The sequence below is a fragment of the Lepisma saccharinum genome, chromosome 3 (genome assembly GCF_977018435.1).
Source record: "Lepisma saccharinum chromosome 3, izLepSacc3.1, whole genome shotgun sequence".
Taxonomy (NCBI): domain Eukaryota; kingdom Metazoa; phylum Arthropoda; class Insecta; order Zygentoma; family Lepismatidae; genus Lepisma; species Lepisma saccharinum.
In genome coordinates this window covers 99,777,695-99,797,108 of record NC_139231.1, presented here as the reverse complement: position 1 = coordinate 99,797,108, position 19,414 = coordinate 99,777,695, and the positions used below count along the sequence as shown (strand labels likewise).

At 37.1% G+C, this 19,414-nt stretch overlaps 1 protein-coding gene across 1 annotated transcript in view; it reads left to right on the top strand.

Moving 5' to 3' along the window:
• LOC145985246 (adenosine deaminase 2-like) overlaps positions 1–19,414 on the top strand; it is a 50,768-nt gene that overhangs the window by 19,642 nt on the left and 11,712 nt on the right. Inside the window, exons 2-3 of the mRNA XM_083119023.1 lie at positions 1,412–1,657; positions 18,614–18,783. Of these exons, the coding sequence (XP_082975149.1) occupies positions 1,412–1,657; positions 18,614–18,783 (416 nt within the window). The remainder of the gene's footprint in view (positions 1–1,411; positions 1,658–18,613; positions 18,784–19,414) is intronic.

Genomic DNA, 19,414 nt, shown 5'->3' with positions numbered 1-19,414 from the left:
TTCCTCTTTTCAGCAATCCTTTCATCTCCTGATATAGTCTGCATTGCACAACGCATAGTAAAACTGAACATGTCATACTGATAATGATCATAGATGCTTGCATGCTATGATTTTTGAAAATAAATATTTTGTAATTCATCAAAGTTACGTCGTATTTATTGAATGAGGACGTCTGTCTTTGTAATTGTAAGTACACTTCTTTTGCGCCACTTTTGGCTAATCGCGACGGTGAGGATGAATTGTGATAGAAGAAAATGACGAATGGAAAATCAGAAACATGTATGAAACACAAATCCCCACAGAGGATATTACTGGCTATGGGCCCAGCGCCTCGTTGACCTCCAAGTATGCTGATTCCAGGGGATGACCTACGTGGGAAAATGGGTTGGCCTGCCTCGTTCTCGTCTCGAATTTGAAATGCCTGTCTACTTCTCATCTCGAGATCGATCGAAAATTCGTTATCTCGTCTCGGTCTCGATAACGCTATAGAGCCTTGCCCTTTACATCGGAACAAGCCATAGAGACACCTAGTGAGTGAGGAGGTAGGGCTTTACACATTCACGATCTCGGCAATTCAGTTTGACTTTAAAAGTCCATTTTGTGCACAGATAGGCTAATCTGAACTAGACATATAGTTTAAAGTGGGAGCCAACCAGTATGTGCCTCCATCGGGTATCGCACCTGGGACCACTGGATTAAGAAGGGACGACATTAGTGACCATTGTGAAGGTGATGTCATCAGCGCTCTACCCGTCTACCTTTATCCCCCCCGGTTACCTCCAGGTACCCATTGTATTAGAGGCTGAGTGAACCCCAGAACATCCTTATGTAGGGACATCATCCGTACCCCCCCCTCCCTAGAAAATGGTATTATTTATTTGAAGTTAGAAAAAAATATCTGGCGAAGTTCATGTTCACCAGTAATTCTGGCGCAAACGTTATTTCGGAATTAGAAATAATTTAATGGAAATTATCAAATTTAGTAAAAGCTGCGATGAAAAAACCTTTTTGATTGACGTAGAAAATTTTATTTCACAAATGTATGTCTCCACTGTGTGACGTTGCTCAAGGACGACGAGAAAACCATTTCTCTTAGAGGAATACGATTGAATTGTTTTTTTTAGTCCACTTTATGCACAGAAAGGCTAATCGGGACTGGGCCTAAAGTTTAAAGTGGGATCCGAACCACTATGTGCCTCCATCGGGTATCGAACCCGGGACCCCGTGATTACAAGGCGACGACGCTACCACTGCGCCATCTGGGAGGCCCTTAGAGGAATACGAGATTCTATGAAACTTTCAAGTAGTATTCTATTATGTTATGCCATTTTAGAAAATAACTGAGGTTCAGTTTTTAATGGTTACTAGTTAACGACAAAATTAATATAAAAATTTCGTTTCTTCGTTACAGGAGCAGCACTGCATGGGCACGACACAGCCATGGCGTCCGTGGACTTTCTGGTGCAGAATGTGACATACAGGGACAACCTTTACATGTGCATGAAGAGCAACGGGAAACTCCTGCTGCACTTCTTCGAGACACCCGACTCCACCTGCAACTGGACGCTTGTCTCCGACGAGAGAAGCAAAGTGGACCCAAACGCATTCGACGAAGCTCTGTTCAGGAATATGACTCTAGAAGTGCCAAATCCGGAAGGTAAGCTTGTAATTTGTTCGAAGCATAATTCTCGCTACCGTTAGTCGATTTAGCTTCAGTTGGATTTCTTTGTGGTTGGTTCGCGGGGGTGTAGGGTTCGAGTCCCATTTTGAACTCAAGTCTTTCAACACTGACACACAGCATCTTAAGGCCAATTAACGAGTTACAGAAGGAGTAGCGAGTGCGCTCATGTATTGAAATCCTCATAAAGGGCGTTTCTTAAGGCTCCTTCATACCGCGACGAAAACGCGAAGTGCAGACGTTCCGTTTTGAAAAGATTTTTCAGTTACGAGCAAAGATAGGACCTCAGGGTTTGTTTTCTATCCTTCAGAAAATATGGCTGCGTAATTCCTACAAAGCAGAAATTTAAAAAAAGACCCTGCTCAATAAGTAAATTGGGCATAAAAATTGGGAAAACCCGTAATTTTCACATGCAATTATCTCGTTAACCACACAAGCTTATGGAAAACTGTTTTGTCGGGTCATGCAATGTTCATTGTACTTGACATTAACATCATCACTTTAAAAGTCAGTTTTCCTATTTTGAGACTGTTTGAGGAAAACGAAACCCTTGCAATACGTAAAAGTGTCCCTGCACTGTAGCGACACCTCGTGCAGATAGTTAGAAGCGTTCTAAACCCCACCCACGGTAGACCGCGGAGGGATACAACAAAATAGCTCGTGAAGACAAAACACGATCGCAAGCAACAGGGAAGTGTGCATGAGTCAACTGGACGTTTTCAATTGCAAAATATGGGTGACGGCAGCAAGTGTGTTTGGCGCAAGAACTGGGCTCCGAGAAAATCGTCTGCTGCAGAAACAACAATGAAGTTTCAAGCGCAACAAAATCGCCGGCAAAATAAGGGTTCAGAATGAAATATAAATAAAACCTATCCGTTTACTACATCATCAAATGGGAAAGTATTTATCGCTTTCCATTAGACGATTACATTGTACGTACGTAAACCAGTAACGTTATTTTGAGTAATTCAATTAAACCTGTCTCCTTGGCAAATATTACGCTATAATACGTAGAACAAGTTTGCTGGGGGTCCGGACCCCCCCCCCCCCGAGAGGATTATGAAGTACTAAAATTAAATAATGTAAATATACTCCTTTAGCAATTTTTGCATATTAGATGGATAATTTCCTCTGAACGTGTATTGGAAGGGAAGGATTATAGCTATAAATATCATACGGCTTTGAAGCATAGCACCCGAATACTTATCAAGTACTGCTATTTTTGCTCTGAATATATTGGAAAGCAATGATTAGGATTGAGATGATACGGCTTTGAAAGGCATAAAGGATTTATTTATGGCATGTGGACCCCCTACCCCAAACGAAAAGATTACCTAACTAACTAACTAACTCTCTAGCCTTCTTAAACCCGAAGGTTCATGGCTGCAGCAACACAGGCCTTCCATCTGTCCCTATCTTCAGCAAGATCTATATACTCTTTTCCATCCCTACCGATTTCATTTAGGTACATCTCAACGTTGTTCCTCCATCTTCGTCTTGGCCTTCCTACAGGTCTCTTACCATCAGGTTTCTCAACAAGAATCCTGTAAACTCCTCTTTCCGCTCCGATTCGTGCCACATGGCCTGCCCACCTAAGTCTTCTTGATTAAATTATTCTAATAATATCTGGACATGAATACAAATTATGTAGTTCTAAATTATGTAACCTTCTCCACTCACCTGTCTCCTCATCCCTTTTAGGTTCAAATATTTTCCTAAGGATCTTATTTTCAAATACTCTCAATTTATGTTCCTCTTTCAATGTAAGGGACCAAGTTTCACACCCATATAATACTACAGGCAAAATTACGGTTTTGTATATTTTAACTTTTAGTTTCTTAGATATTAAACGAGAAGACAAAAGTTTATGAAGAGAGAAGTAACATGCATTTCCTGAATTAAGCCTACTTTTTATTTCCTCTTTAATATAATTTTCACTTGTTAATATTACTCCTAAGTATTTGAATTTGGAATCTGGTTCATACGAGTTGTTATCAATAATTAGATTTTGATTATTACCTAACACTTAGTTTCGACCTGTAAGCATATATTTAGTTTTCTCTTTGTTAACTTCCAAACCTATCTCTTAAAAATGTTTTAGAATTATTCTTAATTGTATTTATATCAACCCCTAATAAGTGTACATCATCTGCATATGCTAACAACTGAGTCACACCATTTAATTTTAGTCCTTCGTTAGTTTCTTTCACCTTCCTAACAGCATATTCTAAGGCAAAATTAACGAGCAATGGAGATAATGCATCTCCTTGTTTTAACCCATCATGAATTGTAAATTTGTCAGACACATTAATACCCACACGAATGTTACTTTCTGTTTCACTGGTGCATACTTTTATCATACTAACAAGCTTCTTAGGTATTCTAAACTCTACTAATATATTATATAATTTATCTCTTTTGACCGAATCATATGTTTTTTTGAAATCATTGAATAGCTGATGGACATTTTGATTATATTCCCACTTTTTTTTCAAGTGTCTGTCTAATGTGAAACATTTGATCTGTAGTTGATCTGTTACGTTTAAATCCACATTGATAATCACCTATAATTTCATTAGCATATGGGGTTACTCTTGTTAAAATAATGTTAGATAATATTTTATATGTTGTTGAGAGTAGAGAAATTCCACGGTAATTATTGCAGTTCATTTTATCACCTTTTTTAAACACGGGAACAATTATGGATTCTTTCCACTGTTGAGGGATTTCTTCTTTATTACATATTAAACAAATTAATTTGTGAATTTTACATATTAACGAATTCCCACCATATTTAATTAACTCAGCTGGCATTAAATCAATGCCAGGTGCTTTGTTATTCTTTAGCCTTTTAATAGCATCTTTAACTTCAGTCAAGTTAGGTTCTGGAACTAAAGGTTCTGCTGTGTGTACTTCATTTACTTCTGATATATCTCCTACATTGACATTTATGAGGTCATTAAAGTAGTTCTTCCATATATTTAGAATATCGCTTGGGTCAGCTAGAAATTCACCATCTTCATCTTTTATCAAGTTTACTTTAGGTTGCCACCCTTTTCTAAATTCATTTACACCTTTATATAAATCTCTGATATTTTTGTTTTTGCTGTTTGTTTCAATTTCGTTAATTTTGCTTTTCAAGTAATATATTTTTTTACTTCTAAACGTGCGGTTAACTTTTCGCTTTATTCTATTATAATTGCTTAGATTTGTATCATGAGAGTTATTTAACCACCTAAGTCTAGCCTGATTTCTTATTTCTATTAGATTATGACATTCATTATCAAACCATGGCTTACTCTTTCTTGGTTTATGGTATCCTATACTTTATTTAGCTGCTGATTCTATTGCATTACGTATGTGCTTCCAATTCTTATTTACGTCTGTTTCATTTATATTTTCATCATCATTTAAATCCTGCAAAACATCAAATCTATTTGACAGTTTAATTTGGTAATCTTTCTTAATTCTTTCATCAGCAAATTTTTCTGTATTAAATTTTATAACTTTTAGATTTTGTTGCTTATGATTTATCACTGAGAGTCTTTCTCTTAATTTATCAATTACTAAATAATAGTCACTGGCACAGTCAGCACCTCTATGTGTACGAACGTCAAATATACTAGTATGCCTTCTCTTATCAATGAGAATATGATCTATCTGGTTATGAGTTTTACCATCTGGAGAAGACCAGGTATATTTATGGATATCTTTATCTTTGAAAAGATTACCAAGTAATAAAATAATAACAATACTCGTATATGTATATGATGGTTGTTAGCTTTATCTGAAGAGACTGAACTTATTGGAAGGCAAGGATTATATTGGGATCGTAGGGTACGGCTTTGAATGATATTACAAAGAAGGTTTATGCATACTACAACTCATAACAATATGCATACAATATTAATCAGAAACTTCACTGTATCTAACATTTATTTCGTTATGCAATAGTATTCAATTCTTCTTCTATTTGACATTAATTTAATTGCTAGGCACTTGTTCTTATGTAAATGTGTCTACTTTTAACTACAGGTAAGCTACATAATGAAAATACACTGTTTGCCTTTTTAACTAGTCACGTAATAATAATATATTAATTTATATATTGCAATTAGTATTACTTTAATTCAATTAAAATATCATCATGAAATTTATTATTATTATTATTACTGTAATATTATTATCATTATTCGTAAGACATTTCGTTCAGACACCCCTCCCCCCGAAACATTTCTGGATACGCCACTGATTGTGCAGAATTTTCTTTGTTCCACTTCGAAACGGTTTATTACGAGGTGTAAGATCTATCACAAATCACGAACGCAACACAGCGAGCGAAAATAAAACTACAGAAGCAGCAACTATTTAGCGGCTAAAATAAACTTAAAAATGTCCACGATGCTATTGGAATCATTATATTTGAGTTTTACATCATATAATTCGATAATTTGACATTTTTGAGGGTACCTTACATGAAATTGCACATTTTACAGGTTTCTTCCTTCCTTATCTTTCCCTGCTTAGAATTGTGAAAGGGGTTACAAAATTATAAGTTGTGATTTTCAAGATATTTTTAGAGTTGTCAGCGATTTTTCAGATGAAGATATTAGAGGATGAGAACGTGGTACTTTTTATTTCGGCTATTGAATATTTCACCTCCTAAGGGATTGCACATTTGTAGAATATCATATTAGAGAGGCGTTCCCTTGTTGCGTTGCTATTTGGAGTGCACTGCCACTTGAGTTGTAAATATAAAAATTACTTATTGAATTATTTGTCATAATTTTTTCTCTTCTTGTTATTTGTACTTCAAAGAAGCAAAAATTGGAATAGTATACAGGGTGGGCCAGACTCAATTATGCAGTTTTCGAACATTAGTTACCAATCAATCCAACAGAACACGGAAAAATTGGAAAGTACATTTTGTTGTCGATAGATGGCTGCATCATACGGTATGCTCTGAACGAGGTTGATCGCTGGATTGGCCGTCGAGGGCCTGTGGAGTGGCCAGCCCGATCACCCGACATCAACCCACCAGACTTTTTCCTTTGGGGGTTACCTCAAACACAAGGTGTACGCTAATCCCATTGACAGTGAGCAACATACGCGTGAGGTGATTGTTCAGGAGTTCAAGAATGTTCCGGTTAACATGTGTAGGAAGTCGTGTGAAAATCTTGCTTTGCGTCTACAAGCCTGTGTAGACTTACATGGTGCGCAGGTCGACTACTATCTTGAAAATCAATGACTTATGTGTGTGTGATTCCATTTTTGTAACCATTTTGTAGCCATTGGAATTGTTAACATTTGTCAATAAAAATAAACTAAAGAAAAAATAAAAATAACATCGAATCAAAAACTGTCTAATTGAGTCTGGCCACCCGATATATCTACATACGAAACTGTTACTTATGCAAGAAAAATAAATGTACCTTGAGAAAAACCAGTCTACTCCGTATCCTACGGTGTAGATGGCAATGTCTGATCTTCCCATTCATTACTCTTCACGAAATAAACTTTATCTGAAGAAAATAATACAGAAAGACTACTAATTGAGGATTAAAAGTGGTAAACGTTGTAAGTGCCAAAAGCGAAAGTGTTGGGAAATCGCATCGTTCCGCACATCAGCCCGTAAGAACGTTCACACGAGTTACCTCTTTACACGCCCTTTGAACTATACTTAGAGGGCTACCAGCCAATTTTCACGTTTACCACATTATAAAGCATGGCACATTTCACAGTTTAACGTGGGAAACGGTGTTTGAATTATTGTGGCACTTACATCGTTTACCAATTTTAGTCTTCAATTCAGTAACGCACAACTTTACTCTTCCAGTGTGAGCGTTGTTCGTTGTAAAAGCATAGTTGTAAAACTACAATTTTAGCATACGTGTAGTTATTGTGCATGATCAGAATGATATGTGTATGTCTTATGGAACACTGTTCATTCAATGAACCTGTTGTGATCACTGACTGGGCAAACTGAAGAAATGTTTAATTCGTGCTCTGTTTTAAACTAAATAGTGTCACATCCAGCGAAAAAATAAACAGTTCATATTATTAGATTACTATTGTTAATAAATGTTATAATTAAAACAATGTATTGTAATTATTGCTGTAAATACTAAACTCTAAACAAACTTGAAACACCTCGCGACAAAATTCTGCTTAAGCCAATTATAGTTACAAAAATTGTAATTTCTATTTAGGAACTGTAGGTACAAAATAGGAACAGTTTTCGGTTTTCCCCTCATTGCTCTTTATGGATGATTAAAAAAAAAGAGAGAGAGAGAGAGAGAAAGTGCCTTTCCCCCTCCCCGCCTCTCCCACATAATGATATATCCAAGATTCAAGACAGATGAAAGCGCGGCTGTGTTAACTATCTTCCATTTCATAAATGTTTGAAAAATTTTTGTCATCAAATTACGGTTTTACTATCCATGAAAAATTTGTTATGTGTTAAAAGAACAATAATTCATGTTTGCTTTCTTCGCTCGCCTGCGCGCCAGATGGTCAACTGCTTCACAACAAACAAATTTTCGTCCTTCCACCCTTGCAAGCGATTGTGTTAGTTTCCCCTCAGGTAACCCACTCCACCCCAACTGCCCTCCCATCAGCCGTGAACAGTAAACATCTAACGCCTACCTTCAACGATCTCATATGAAGATCTGTTTCTATGTGTAGGTAATCTTTTACACTTTTTTAAAATCACTTCGCTCTTTCTTTCACATAAATTGGGTAAGTTCGTTAGAGACTATTTACTGTGTCTATTTCAGTCATGTGATTTTCAACATGTGTTTGTGTATGTGCAGTAGTGATTATTTTATTTGTTGGACAGCAAGGATATCCTTTAAATACATACAATGAATAAATCACTTGAGATATGCAATTTAGAAATGAAGTGATTTTGTGTTGATGTTTTCTTTTTTGTACTAAGTACTTGTCTATGTGTACAGTATATAAAAATGAAGTAGTTTATCAATTTATAGCTCTTTTGTATGATGTTTCCATTCATGATGAAAAAGTGTGTGCCAATTTTTTTTTTCCACCGCTGGTATATACCGCTGATCTAACATATTATTTACCGCTCTCCTCAGTTTTTATTTACCATAAATTTGTCTCCCTAGTGATTTGTGATAGCTCTTACACCTCGTAATAAACCGTTTCGAAGTGCAACAAAGAAAATTCTGCACAATCAGTGGCGTATCCAGAAATGTTTCGGGGGGATCTGAACGAAATGTCTTACGAATAATAATAATAATATTAATAGTAATAATAATAATAATAATTTTCATGATGCTATTTTAATTGAATTAAAGTAATACTAATTTCAATATATAAATTAATATATTATTATTACGTGACTAGGTAAAAAGGCAAACAGTGTATTTTCATTATGTAGCTTACCTGTAGTTAAAAGTAGAAACATTTACATAAGAACAAGTGCCTAGCAATTAAATTAATGTCAAATAGAAGAAGAATTGAATACTATTGCATAACGAAATAAATGTTAGATACAGTGAAGTTTCTGATTAATATTGTATACATATTGTTATGAGTTGTAGTATGCATAAACCTTCTTTGTAATATCATTCAAAGCCGTACCCTACGATCCCAATATAATCCTTGCCTTCCAATAAGTTCAGTCTCTTCAGATAAAGCTAACAACCATCATATACATATACGAGTATTGTTATTATTTTATTACTTGGTAATCTTTTCAAAGATAAAGATATCCATAAATATACCTGGTCTTCTCCAGATCGTAAAACTCATAACCAGATAGATCATATTCTCATTGATAAGAGAAGGCATACTAGTATAATTGACGTTCGTACACATAGAGGTGCTGACTGTGCCAGTGACCATTATTTAGTAATTGCTAAATTAAGAGAAGGACTCGCAGTGATAAATCATAAGCAACAAAATCTAAAAGTTCTAAAATTTAATACAGGAAAATTTGCTGATGAAAAAATTAAGAAAGATTACCAAATTAAACTATCAAATAGATTTGATGTTTTGCAGGATTCAAATGATGACGAAAATGTAAATGAAACAGACGTAAATAAGAATTGGGAGCACATACGTAATGCAATAGAATCAGCAGCTAAATAAAGTATAGGATACCATAAACCAAGAAAAAGTAAGCCATGGTTTGATAATGAATGTCACAATCTAATAGGAATAAGAAATCAGGCTAGACTTAGGTGGTTAAATAACTCTCATGATACAAATCTAAGCAATTATAATAGAATAAAGCGAGAAGTTAACCGCACGTTTAGAAGTAAAAAAATATATTACTTGAAAAGCAAAATTAACGAAATTGAAACAAACAGCAAAAACAAAAATATCAGAGATTTATATAAAGGTGTAAATGAATTTAGAAAAGGGTGGCAACCTAAAGTAAACTTGATAAAAGATGAAGATGGTGATTTTCTAGCTGAACCAAGCGATATTCTAAATAGATGGAAGAACTACTTTAATGACCTCTTAAATGTTCATGTAGGAGATAAGTCAGAAGTAAATGAAGTACACACAGCAGAACCTTTAGTTCCAGAACCTAACTTGACTGAAGTTAAAGATGCTATTAAAAGGATAAAGAATAACAAAGCACCTGGCATTTATTTAATACCAGCCGAGTTATTTAAATATGGTGGAAATTCGTTAATATGTAAAATTCATAAATTAATTTGTTTAATATGTTATAAGGAAGAAATCCCTCAACACTGGAAAGAATCCATAATTTTTCCTGTGTTTAAAAAAGGTGATAAAATGAACTGCAATAATTATCGTGGAATTTCTCTACTCTCAACAACATATAAAATATTATCTAACATTCGTTTAACAAGACTAACCCCATATGCTAATGAAATTATAACGTATGGTGAAAAAAATTTGCACAAAGTTTGCAACCCTGCGGAACTTGCAATACTGAACTCTGGCACACCATTTGAGCTGTGTAGGATTGTACGTCTACCAGTTATGTAGTGTGAAGAGCAAGAGAAGGTTGGTGTAAAAACAAGTCAGTATGGAGCTGAAAGAAGATGACCGTCGGAAAATGATCGTGTAATATTGGACAGAGAATCGTGATATTCGAAAGTCCGAGCTTGTGAAACATTTTCGACGTGTAGGATTTTCCTGTCGTACGGTTTATAATATTGTGTCACTATGATCCTGGAACTGCTGCTGTGCCCGATCCAGTGCGTTTTGCTGCCAAAACCAAATTCCCACAGGAGGTGTTGCTATGGCTTGCCATGAGTGAAAAAGAAGTGTCGAAACCTCAGTTTTTCAAGGCTGGCCTTGCACTCAACGCCGACCGGTATGTAAAGTTCTGTTTGCCTAAAGTGAAGCAGTTTATCAATGAATACCATCGTGGGGACAATGTTGTTTTTCGGCCAGATTTAGCCAGCTGGCATTACGCTGAACACAGTCTTGCAGCCATGGCGCACTTAGGTATCCCTTACATATCCAAATAACAGAATCCCCCTAATGTTCCCCAACTGCGGCCCATTGAATATTTCTGGGCAAATTTAACGCGGATGGGGTATGAAAATAATTATCAACCACGAACCGTTGCAACCCTCATCCAACGGATCCGCAGATGCTGCGAGATGTTGATCCATCAACATTTGCTCCATCTATGCAGAAAGTGCCCCAAAATTGTCGCAAGGTCAGCAGACTCTGTGTGAATGTGTTTGTTCATTGATGTTCAGATACCACCCTTGTATACCAACCAGCACACGAAAAACATCTGTGTGTTTTTGCCCTTGACCACAGCGTTTTCTTTTTGTGCAAATTTTTTTCACCATACGTTAGGTGATTATCAATGTGGATTTAAACGTAACAGATCAACTACAGATCAAATTTTTCACATTAGACAGACACATGAAAAAAATTAATATAATCAAAATATCCATCAGCTATATATTGATTACAAAAAAGCATATGATTCGGTCAAAAGAGATAAATTATATAATATATTAGTAGAGTTTGGAATATCTAAGAAGCTTGTTAGTATGATAAAAGTATGCACCAGTGAAGCAGAAAGTAAAATTCGTGTGGGTATTAATGTGTCTGACAAATTTACAATTCATGATGGGTTAAAACAAGGAGATGCATTATCTCCATTGCTCTTTAATTTTACCTTAGAATATGCTGTTAGGAAGGTGAAAGAAACTAACGAAGGACTAAAATTAAATGGTGTGACTCAGTTGTTAGCATATGCAGATGATGTACACTTATTAGGGGATGATATAAATACAATTAAGAATAATGCTAAAACATTTTTCAAAACTGTTAAAGAGATAGGTTTGGAAGTTAACAAAGAGAAAACTAAATATATGCTTACAGGTCGAAACTAAGTGTTATTGATAACAACTCGTTTGAACCAGATTCCAAATTCAAATACTTAGGAGTAATATTAACAAGTGAAAATTATATTAAAGAGGAAATAAAAAGTAGGCTTAATTCAGGAAATGCATGTTACTTCTCTCTTCATAAACTTTTGTCTTCTCGTTTAATATCTAAGAAACTAAAAGTTAAAATATACAAAACAGTAATTTTGCCTGTAGTATTATATGGATGTGAAACTTGGTCCCTTACATTGAAAGAGGAACATAAATTGAGAGTATTTGAAAATAAGATCCTTAGGAAAATATTTGAACCTAAAAGGGATGAGGAGACAGGTGAGTGGAGAAGGTTACATAATTTAGAACTACATAATTTGTATTCATGTCCAGATATTATTAGAATAATTTAATCAAGAAGACTTAGGTGGGCAGGCTATGTGGCACGAATCGGAGAGGAAAGAGGAGTTTACAGGATTCTTGTTGAGAAACCTGATGGTAAGAGACCTGTAGGAAGGCCAAGACGAATATGGAGGGACAACGTTGAGATGGACCTAAATGAAATCGGTAGGGATGGAAAAGAGTATATAGATCTTGCTCAAAGATATTGACAGATGGAAGGCCTGTGTTGCTGCAGCCATGAACCTTCGGGTTTAAGAAGGCTAGAGAGTTAGTTAATTAGTTAGGTAATCTTTTCGTTTGGGGTAGGGGGTCCACACGCCATAAATAAATCCTTTATGTCTTTCAAGGCCGTATGTTCTCAGTCCTAATCATTGCTTTCCAATATATTCAGAGTAAAAATAGTAGTACTTGATAAGTATTCGGGTGCTATACTTCAAAGCCGTATGATATTTATAGCTATAATCCATCCCTTCCAATACACGTTCAGAGGAAATTATCCATCTAATATGCAAAATTTGCTAAAGGAGTATATTTACATTATTTAATTTTAGTACTTCATAATCTTCTCGGGGGGGGGGGGGGAGGTCCGAACCCCCAGCAAACTTGTTCTACGTATTATAGCGTAATATTTGCCAAGGAGACAGGTTTAATTGAATTACTCAAAATAACGTTACTGGTTTACGTACGTACAATGTAAACGTCTAATGGAAAGCGATAAATACTTCTCCATTTGATGATGTAGTAAACGAATAGGTTTTATTTAGATTTCATTCTGAACCCTTATTTTGCCGGCGATTTTGTAGCGCTTGAAACTTCATTGTTGTTTCTGCAGGAGACGATTTTCTCGGAGCCCAGTTCTTGCGCCAAACACACTTGCTGCCGTCACCCATATTTTGCAATTGAAAACGTCCAGTTGACTCATGCACACTTCCCTGTCGCTTGCGATCGTGTTTTGTCTTCACGAGCTATTTTGTTGTATCCCTCCGCGGTCTACCGTGGGTGGGGTTTAGAACGATTCTAACTATCTGCACGAGGTGTCGCTACAGTGCAGGGACACGTTTACGTATTGCAAGGGTTTCGTTTTCCTCAAACAGTCTCAAAATAGGAAAACTGACTTTTAAAGTGATGATGTTAATGTCAAGCACAATGAACATTGCATGACCCCAACAAAACCGTTTTCCATGAGCTTGTGTGGTTAACGAGATAATTGCATGTGAAAATTACGGTTTTCGCCATTTTTATGCCCAATTTACTTATTAAGCAGGGTCTTTTTTTAAATTTCTGCTTTGTAGGAATAACGCAGCCATATTTTCTGAAGGATAGAAAACAAACCCCGAGGTCCTATCTTTGTTCGTAACTGAAAAATCTGTTCAGAACGGAACGTCTGCACTGCGCGTTTTCGTCGCGGTATGAAGGAGCCTTAAGTCATCGTAACGCACGAATCGAACGAAAAATAACTGGCCTCGTGAACCTGAAGAAACCAGTTATTTTACCGACTTAAATCAGGGGTGCCCATCCCTCCCAAGTAGAACATTCCCCTTGCCCCCCCTCCTTTAAGCCGAATTATTTACTGAAATTATTTTGGTCAGACAAAATTTGCGCAACAATGTAATATAGACATATTTAGCAAAATATGCTTAGTTAAGTACTTTAGGCTTCCATGTTTGCTAACATGAAACGCTCACTGCCACTGTTAGTGTACTGAACCCTATTTTTAACATGATTTTGGGTTGATTTGGCGTTTTAAGTCCACTTTATGCACATTAAGGCTAATGGGGACTGGACCTAAAGTTTAAAGTGGGATCCGAACCACTATGTGCCTCCACCTGGAATCGAACTCGGGACACCTTGATTCCCTTGATTACAAGGCGACGACGCTACCACTGCACCATCGGGGAGGCCTCCTATTCTTAACAGTTTGTCTGCTTGACTAACCTTGTATTAATGCGAGCAGCACGTCCCCCTCTTCCAAACCGATTCTAAAGGCATAAGAGGCGGTGTTTCATTTCAACCCCATAGCCGCGATCATCTACAGGTAGGTAGAAAAACTGTACATAATAACCATAACTAAAAGTCAATAACAAGTCAACCAAAGAAACGATCTCCCCTATTTTTGTGTGAAGATATATAGAATTGGCATAAAATCTTGCCCCCCCCAAAAAATCCCATGACGCAGGCGGGTCATGAATCCCCTCTATGGGCACCCCTGGCTTAAGTAACGCACTAAGCAAAAGCTACAGTCGCAGTGCTTTCTTTATGGGAATTGTGAAGTTACACCACATTGTCTGCAAGTAGCGGACGATTTTCACGGGAAAAAAACAACCTCCCAGCAGGTACGATTCTTGCTATATACTGAGCCTTCTACCTCCTCTTACAAACTCGCACTTGCCAACTCTCTCACCCAAGCAAATCAGTCTATCTGTAATCTGAAGTAATTTTCATGATGATGTTACTTTCTTTGATATTTCTTCCTTGTTGATATTCTGTTCCTTATAGTATATCTCTCTTGATCCTTAGATTATAGCTTGGGTGCGGTTATGTTTATATGTCCATGGTGGAGTGGTTAGCACACAGCGCTAGAATGCCAGAAGACCCGGGTTCGAATACCGGCCTGTGAATGGGTATTATTAGTGTTTCCCATAATCAATTTCATTATATATTCACGATTCTTGCTAGAACGACCTTCATCGCAGGGAAAGCGACTTTAAGAACGCCATAACGAACTTCACAAGCTTCACGCGCAGACTCAAGGAACGGTCAGTTGCCATAACTCGTTCTAGGGTATGGCCACATTGGATCCAGTTTTGCCGAACTTGTAATTTAATTCAATTCAATGGTCTTTATTCTTGGGCGAGATTCAGCAAATGTTGATCTACCACCTAACCTAACTTTCACACTGGCACCAGAAAACACAGGACAAAGATCATACAAGTAGGCTAAGTGTTTCACAGACCACCGAAAGGAACTAAAACTGTCAGTTACAATTCGGACACCCTGTATTTTTCGGCCGAATTCAGCAGAAGTGTAATGCCGTGCGCTCTTTATACTTCTTGCGTTTCTTGGATGACATGACAATAGTGAACAACAAAAAGATTATTCCATTGTTTTACGAACGTGACCCATTAGAACCACCTCAATCAAGAACTATCATAATCGGAAGCCAGAAAACTGTACCTTAAAATTAATTATTCGTTATGAAATATACACACAAATAATACAAATCTCCTATAATCTCATTAAATTACTCATTTCACCATCTCGAATATATGTTTACAAATAATGGATTTTTCCAGTGTCTTACAAGTTATATTTCAATGTGCAGAGGGATTTCATAATAATTGGCAACGCTGATTTCCACGCAAGAACACCCTCTCACCCTGGAATGCGCTGATGAGTAAGAGTTGTTCAATTGAACCGAGTAATGCTTAGATAATTGTGCTGCGACCTGTCGGCGGGAAGGAAGCTTTCGTGCGGAAATACCTCGTCATGGACATCCGCGCCTGACCCTCCAGCTCGCGATCAAGGTCGTTTGCATGGTTCTGGCCACATTGTAGGTGGGCTGCTAGTGTGATTGCACCGACTCAGAAAAGGCAGTCGATCAGAAATTCGGGTCCACGTAGGGGCTGAGAGAGGTAGAGTGGTATCCATGAGTATTACCACTGTGATGGTAATACTCACCATGTTCGTGCACTTTACTTTATTTGACCCAATAAGAGCTTCAAGAATGAAAGGAAAACTCATAACAAGCTGTTGACAACTTCTGCACCAGCAGACATAAAAATCCATCGCTTAAAAACACATAGGATGTAAGAGAAAAATTAATCAAAATAGTCATGGACAATTTGCACGGTAATACTCATGGATCCCACTGTACTGTAGATCCAGTGGCGACGCTAGGCGATGTGGCTTGAACGTAGGCTGGCCCACATACCCTCTATTTTTAGCGAGAAAAAATAGCTGTCACTATATAATGACGTAGTTTTTAAAATTGCTATCATATGCACATGTTCCGCGTTAACTTTTGAACTGCGAAACTTTAGCAACGAAACTTTGAAATGATAAGTTGAAATTCTCAAGGCGAATATAGTACGTAGTAAGATATATTTTATTCGGAAAGTTATTTTAAGGGGATAAAAACCAGAGTTCGCAGAGTTGTGCCTTTCTCTTATCATAACAATTCCATTGTCTATTTCAATCATCAACTTTTTGCCTATCAGGGGCCATTTTCACATTCTACAATGGACTGACGGGCCGCACTGTTCCAGTCACTCACTTTTCCAGTTTGTAAAGGCCTTTACACATAATTATATAGGTTCTATGTTCAACACATATTTACATACTAGTCTCTTTTCTTATGTAACAATTATGAAAACTATTGCAATGAGCACTGTCGAGTTCTGAATTAAGGTTAGTCACTTCAACATAACAAATAAGCATAAACAACAGTGTTGTATGTTATTTTGTTTTTTAAAAAAAGCGCATTAACAATTACAAGCTTTAGTAGTTAGCGGACCGCTAAATTGAAGCCAGGGTAGATGATCAAGAATTTTAGAACATAGCTTAGTAATGGAAGCGTTGAAGTATAGTGCGTTAAAGGGGAAGATTCGACGGCTGAAGTATTTTGACCACAAGAACTGCCATAAAAATTACATCTTTCGATCCCGAACAGCAATAACTGCTCAGAGAAGCAGTAAGGTGATGACAGGTTGGACTGTAACGAAACTTAGTATGATTGTACTTGGAACTATTGATGTGCGGAAGAGAGATTTTCTCATTCAATATATTTTTTTACATTGGCTAGTGCATTGAAACTGCTCGATGTATTAATGCTCCATTGCGGCAGTTGTAATTCTTGCATTCAACGGGAGGAAGTTATTTTTTCACTGTGATCGTATTCCCATTGTGAATGGTGTCGGAAATGATAATGGGGATATTTACTAGAGCAACTTTCGAATATCCCCCCGTTCCCCGAATAATTGGGGAAAATGGTTAAAAGAGCAGAGTGAAAATTGGGGGGGGGGGGGCGGTGAGCATTATAGCTATGGGGAACAATATTCAACTTTAGTATATCGATATTTTTCCGTCAGTGTTTTCATACTGAAAATACGTTTTTCCAATCCAGTGAAATCAGGTCGTAGTAATTCTTTGACTTAGTCTTACTGAAATGGAAATATGACGAAAGCAGTATTCATCACGTAATCAACATAAATATATATACGTTGGCTGAGTTTGGAAGATTCACACCAAGTGGAAAGCACACACAGAACCACAGCTGCTGGCAGAGGGGTTTGGGGTGAGCAAAGAGAGAGAAAAGCTGGAGAAGAGTGCCGCTTGAAAGTACTGATGCCAAATTGAAATTACATTATTACTTTGAAAAGAAACCGAATTCTCATCCTCTCTTATAGCTTTCGTAGGAGTCACATCAAGTATGTTATGCTTATTGTCTTAAAAATAGTTGTTGCACACAATTTGTTCGTGAATGTGTGATATACAACGTATCCAATAATAGTATGTGCGAGGACGTTTTGAAAATCGGAGACAGTTGAAATCGGCACATACGTCCGGCGTTGTTATGACGTGAGGTATACACTGTATACATTACAAAATATGAATTCTATTCTGAATACTGCTTAATAATTTCTGCTATAAAACAATACTTCATCATTTGCTCCAAGGGCTGGACCCTCCGCTGTGTCGTCTATGTTATGTTCTTTAAAAAATTCGGCATCTTCTCGAATATGCCGATTTGATTTTCCTCAAGCAGAGTTTCCAACTTCTCAACGGTTTGGAAATGATGACAGCGTTTCAGCAAATGTTTATAGCTTTTTGAGAAGTGCGGGCCTTCTACACTATTTCTGAGGGAGTTTTTAGAAAATCATTGCCTTTTTTTTTAATGTGTTTATTCTGTGCACTTTTAACCTTTCAAGGGGCTCTTTACACCCCTTTTTTAACTTTAAGGTAAGAGTTTAAGATGAGATTTTTTCTCGTATACCCAGGAGGGTGCAAAATGTCTATACGTGCTTCACCCAAAAATTTTAATTAAATTAATCAATACTTCATCAAGATGTTCAATTATATTTAAAGCAGATGTTTCATTTTTATGTTGTTATTTTAAATTTCTATGTTATTTGTAAATCAATCAAATATGGTAACCTTTCAAGATACTAATACATTCGCACTCTTGCAGAAGTTTACCCTGACATAAACGCCGTGTGGTCTACCTTCGAGACCATCTTCGGCACTGTGAATGGGATGGTTCTGTACGCCCCTGTCTTTCGGGATTACTACTACGAGATCCTGAGAGAGCTCTTGGAAGATAACGTCATGTATTTGGAGTTACGGGGTGTCCTTCCGCCTGTAAGTATTATGCTTTCTCATATTACACCTATATGCCAGAAGGTTTTACTCTAGTACAATTGCCGCCACTAAACCGTCTGTCGTCTGCGAGCGGTTCGTGGTGTTTCACGAGTCCTTCGAAGCAAGCAAATATTATCAATGAGCTGTTCAAGTCACTGTAGGGCAAATTGTTTTCCTCTCGCCATCCGAAATATCTGCTCCTTATGTATCAGTTCCTCCCCCTCATTCACTGTAAATATGGCAACAAAGTGTTCAAATTACCCTCACAATGGTAATGGCAAACTCGGACTGTCTCCAGAGCTCCTGCCAGTGGATTAAATCACTCACGTCACAGCTGCCATGGTCTTGCAGCAGACAGATCATCTAATTAGACGTACGTTGTTACAAGAGGCGTTAGAAATGTTCTCCTCCTGCATCCACACATTTACGGTATCTTTTTAGCAATTTTTCACTAACACGTATCTGTTTCTCTTCCGAAATTGCTTCAGTTTCTCTCCTGATATTTTCTTTCAATTCTTCTAATGTATGGCTTCATGGTTAAAAGCTTGGTAGCTCGCCACGCAGACGACTTAAAAATGTATGTTTCTTGTGCAAGGCGCCGCGCCGGGGGGATTTTTTTTGATTATGTTTC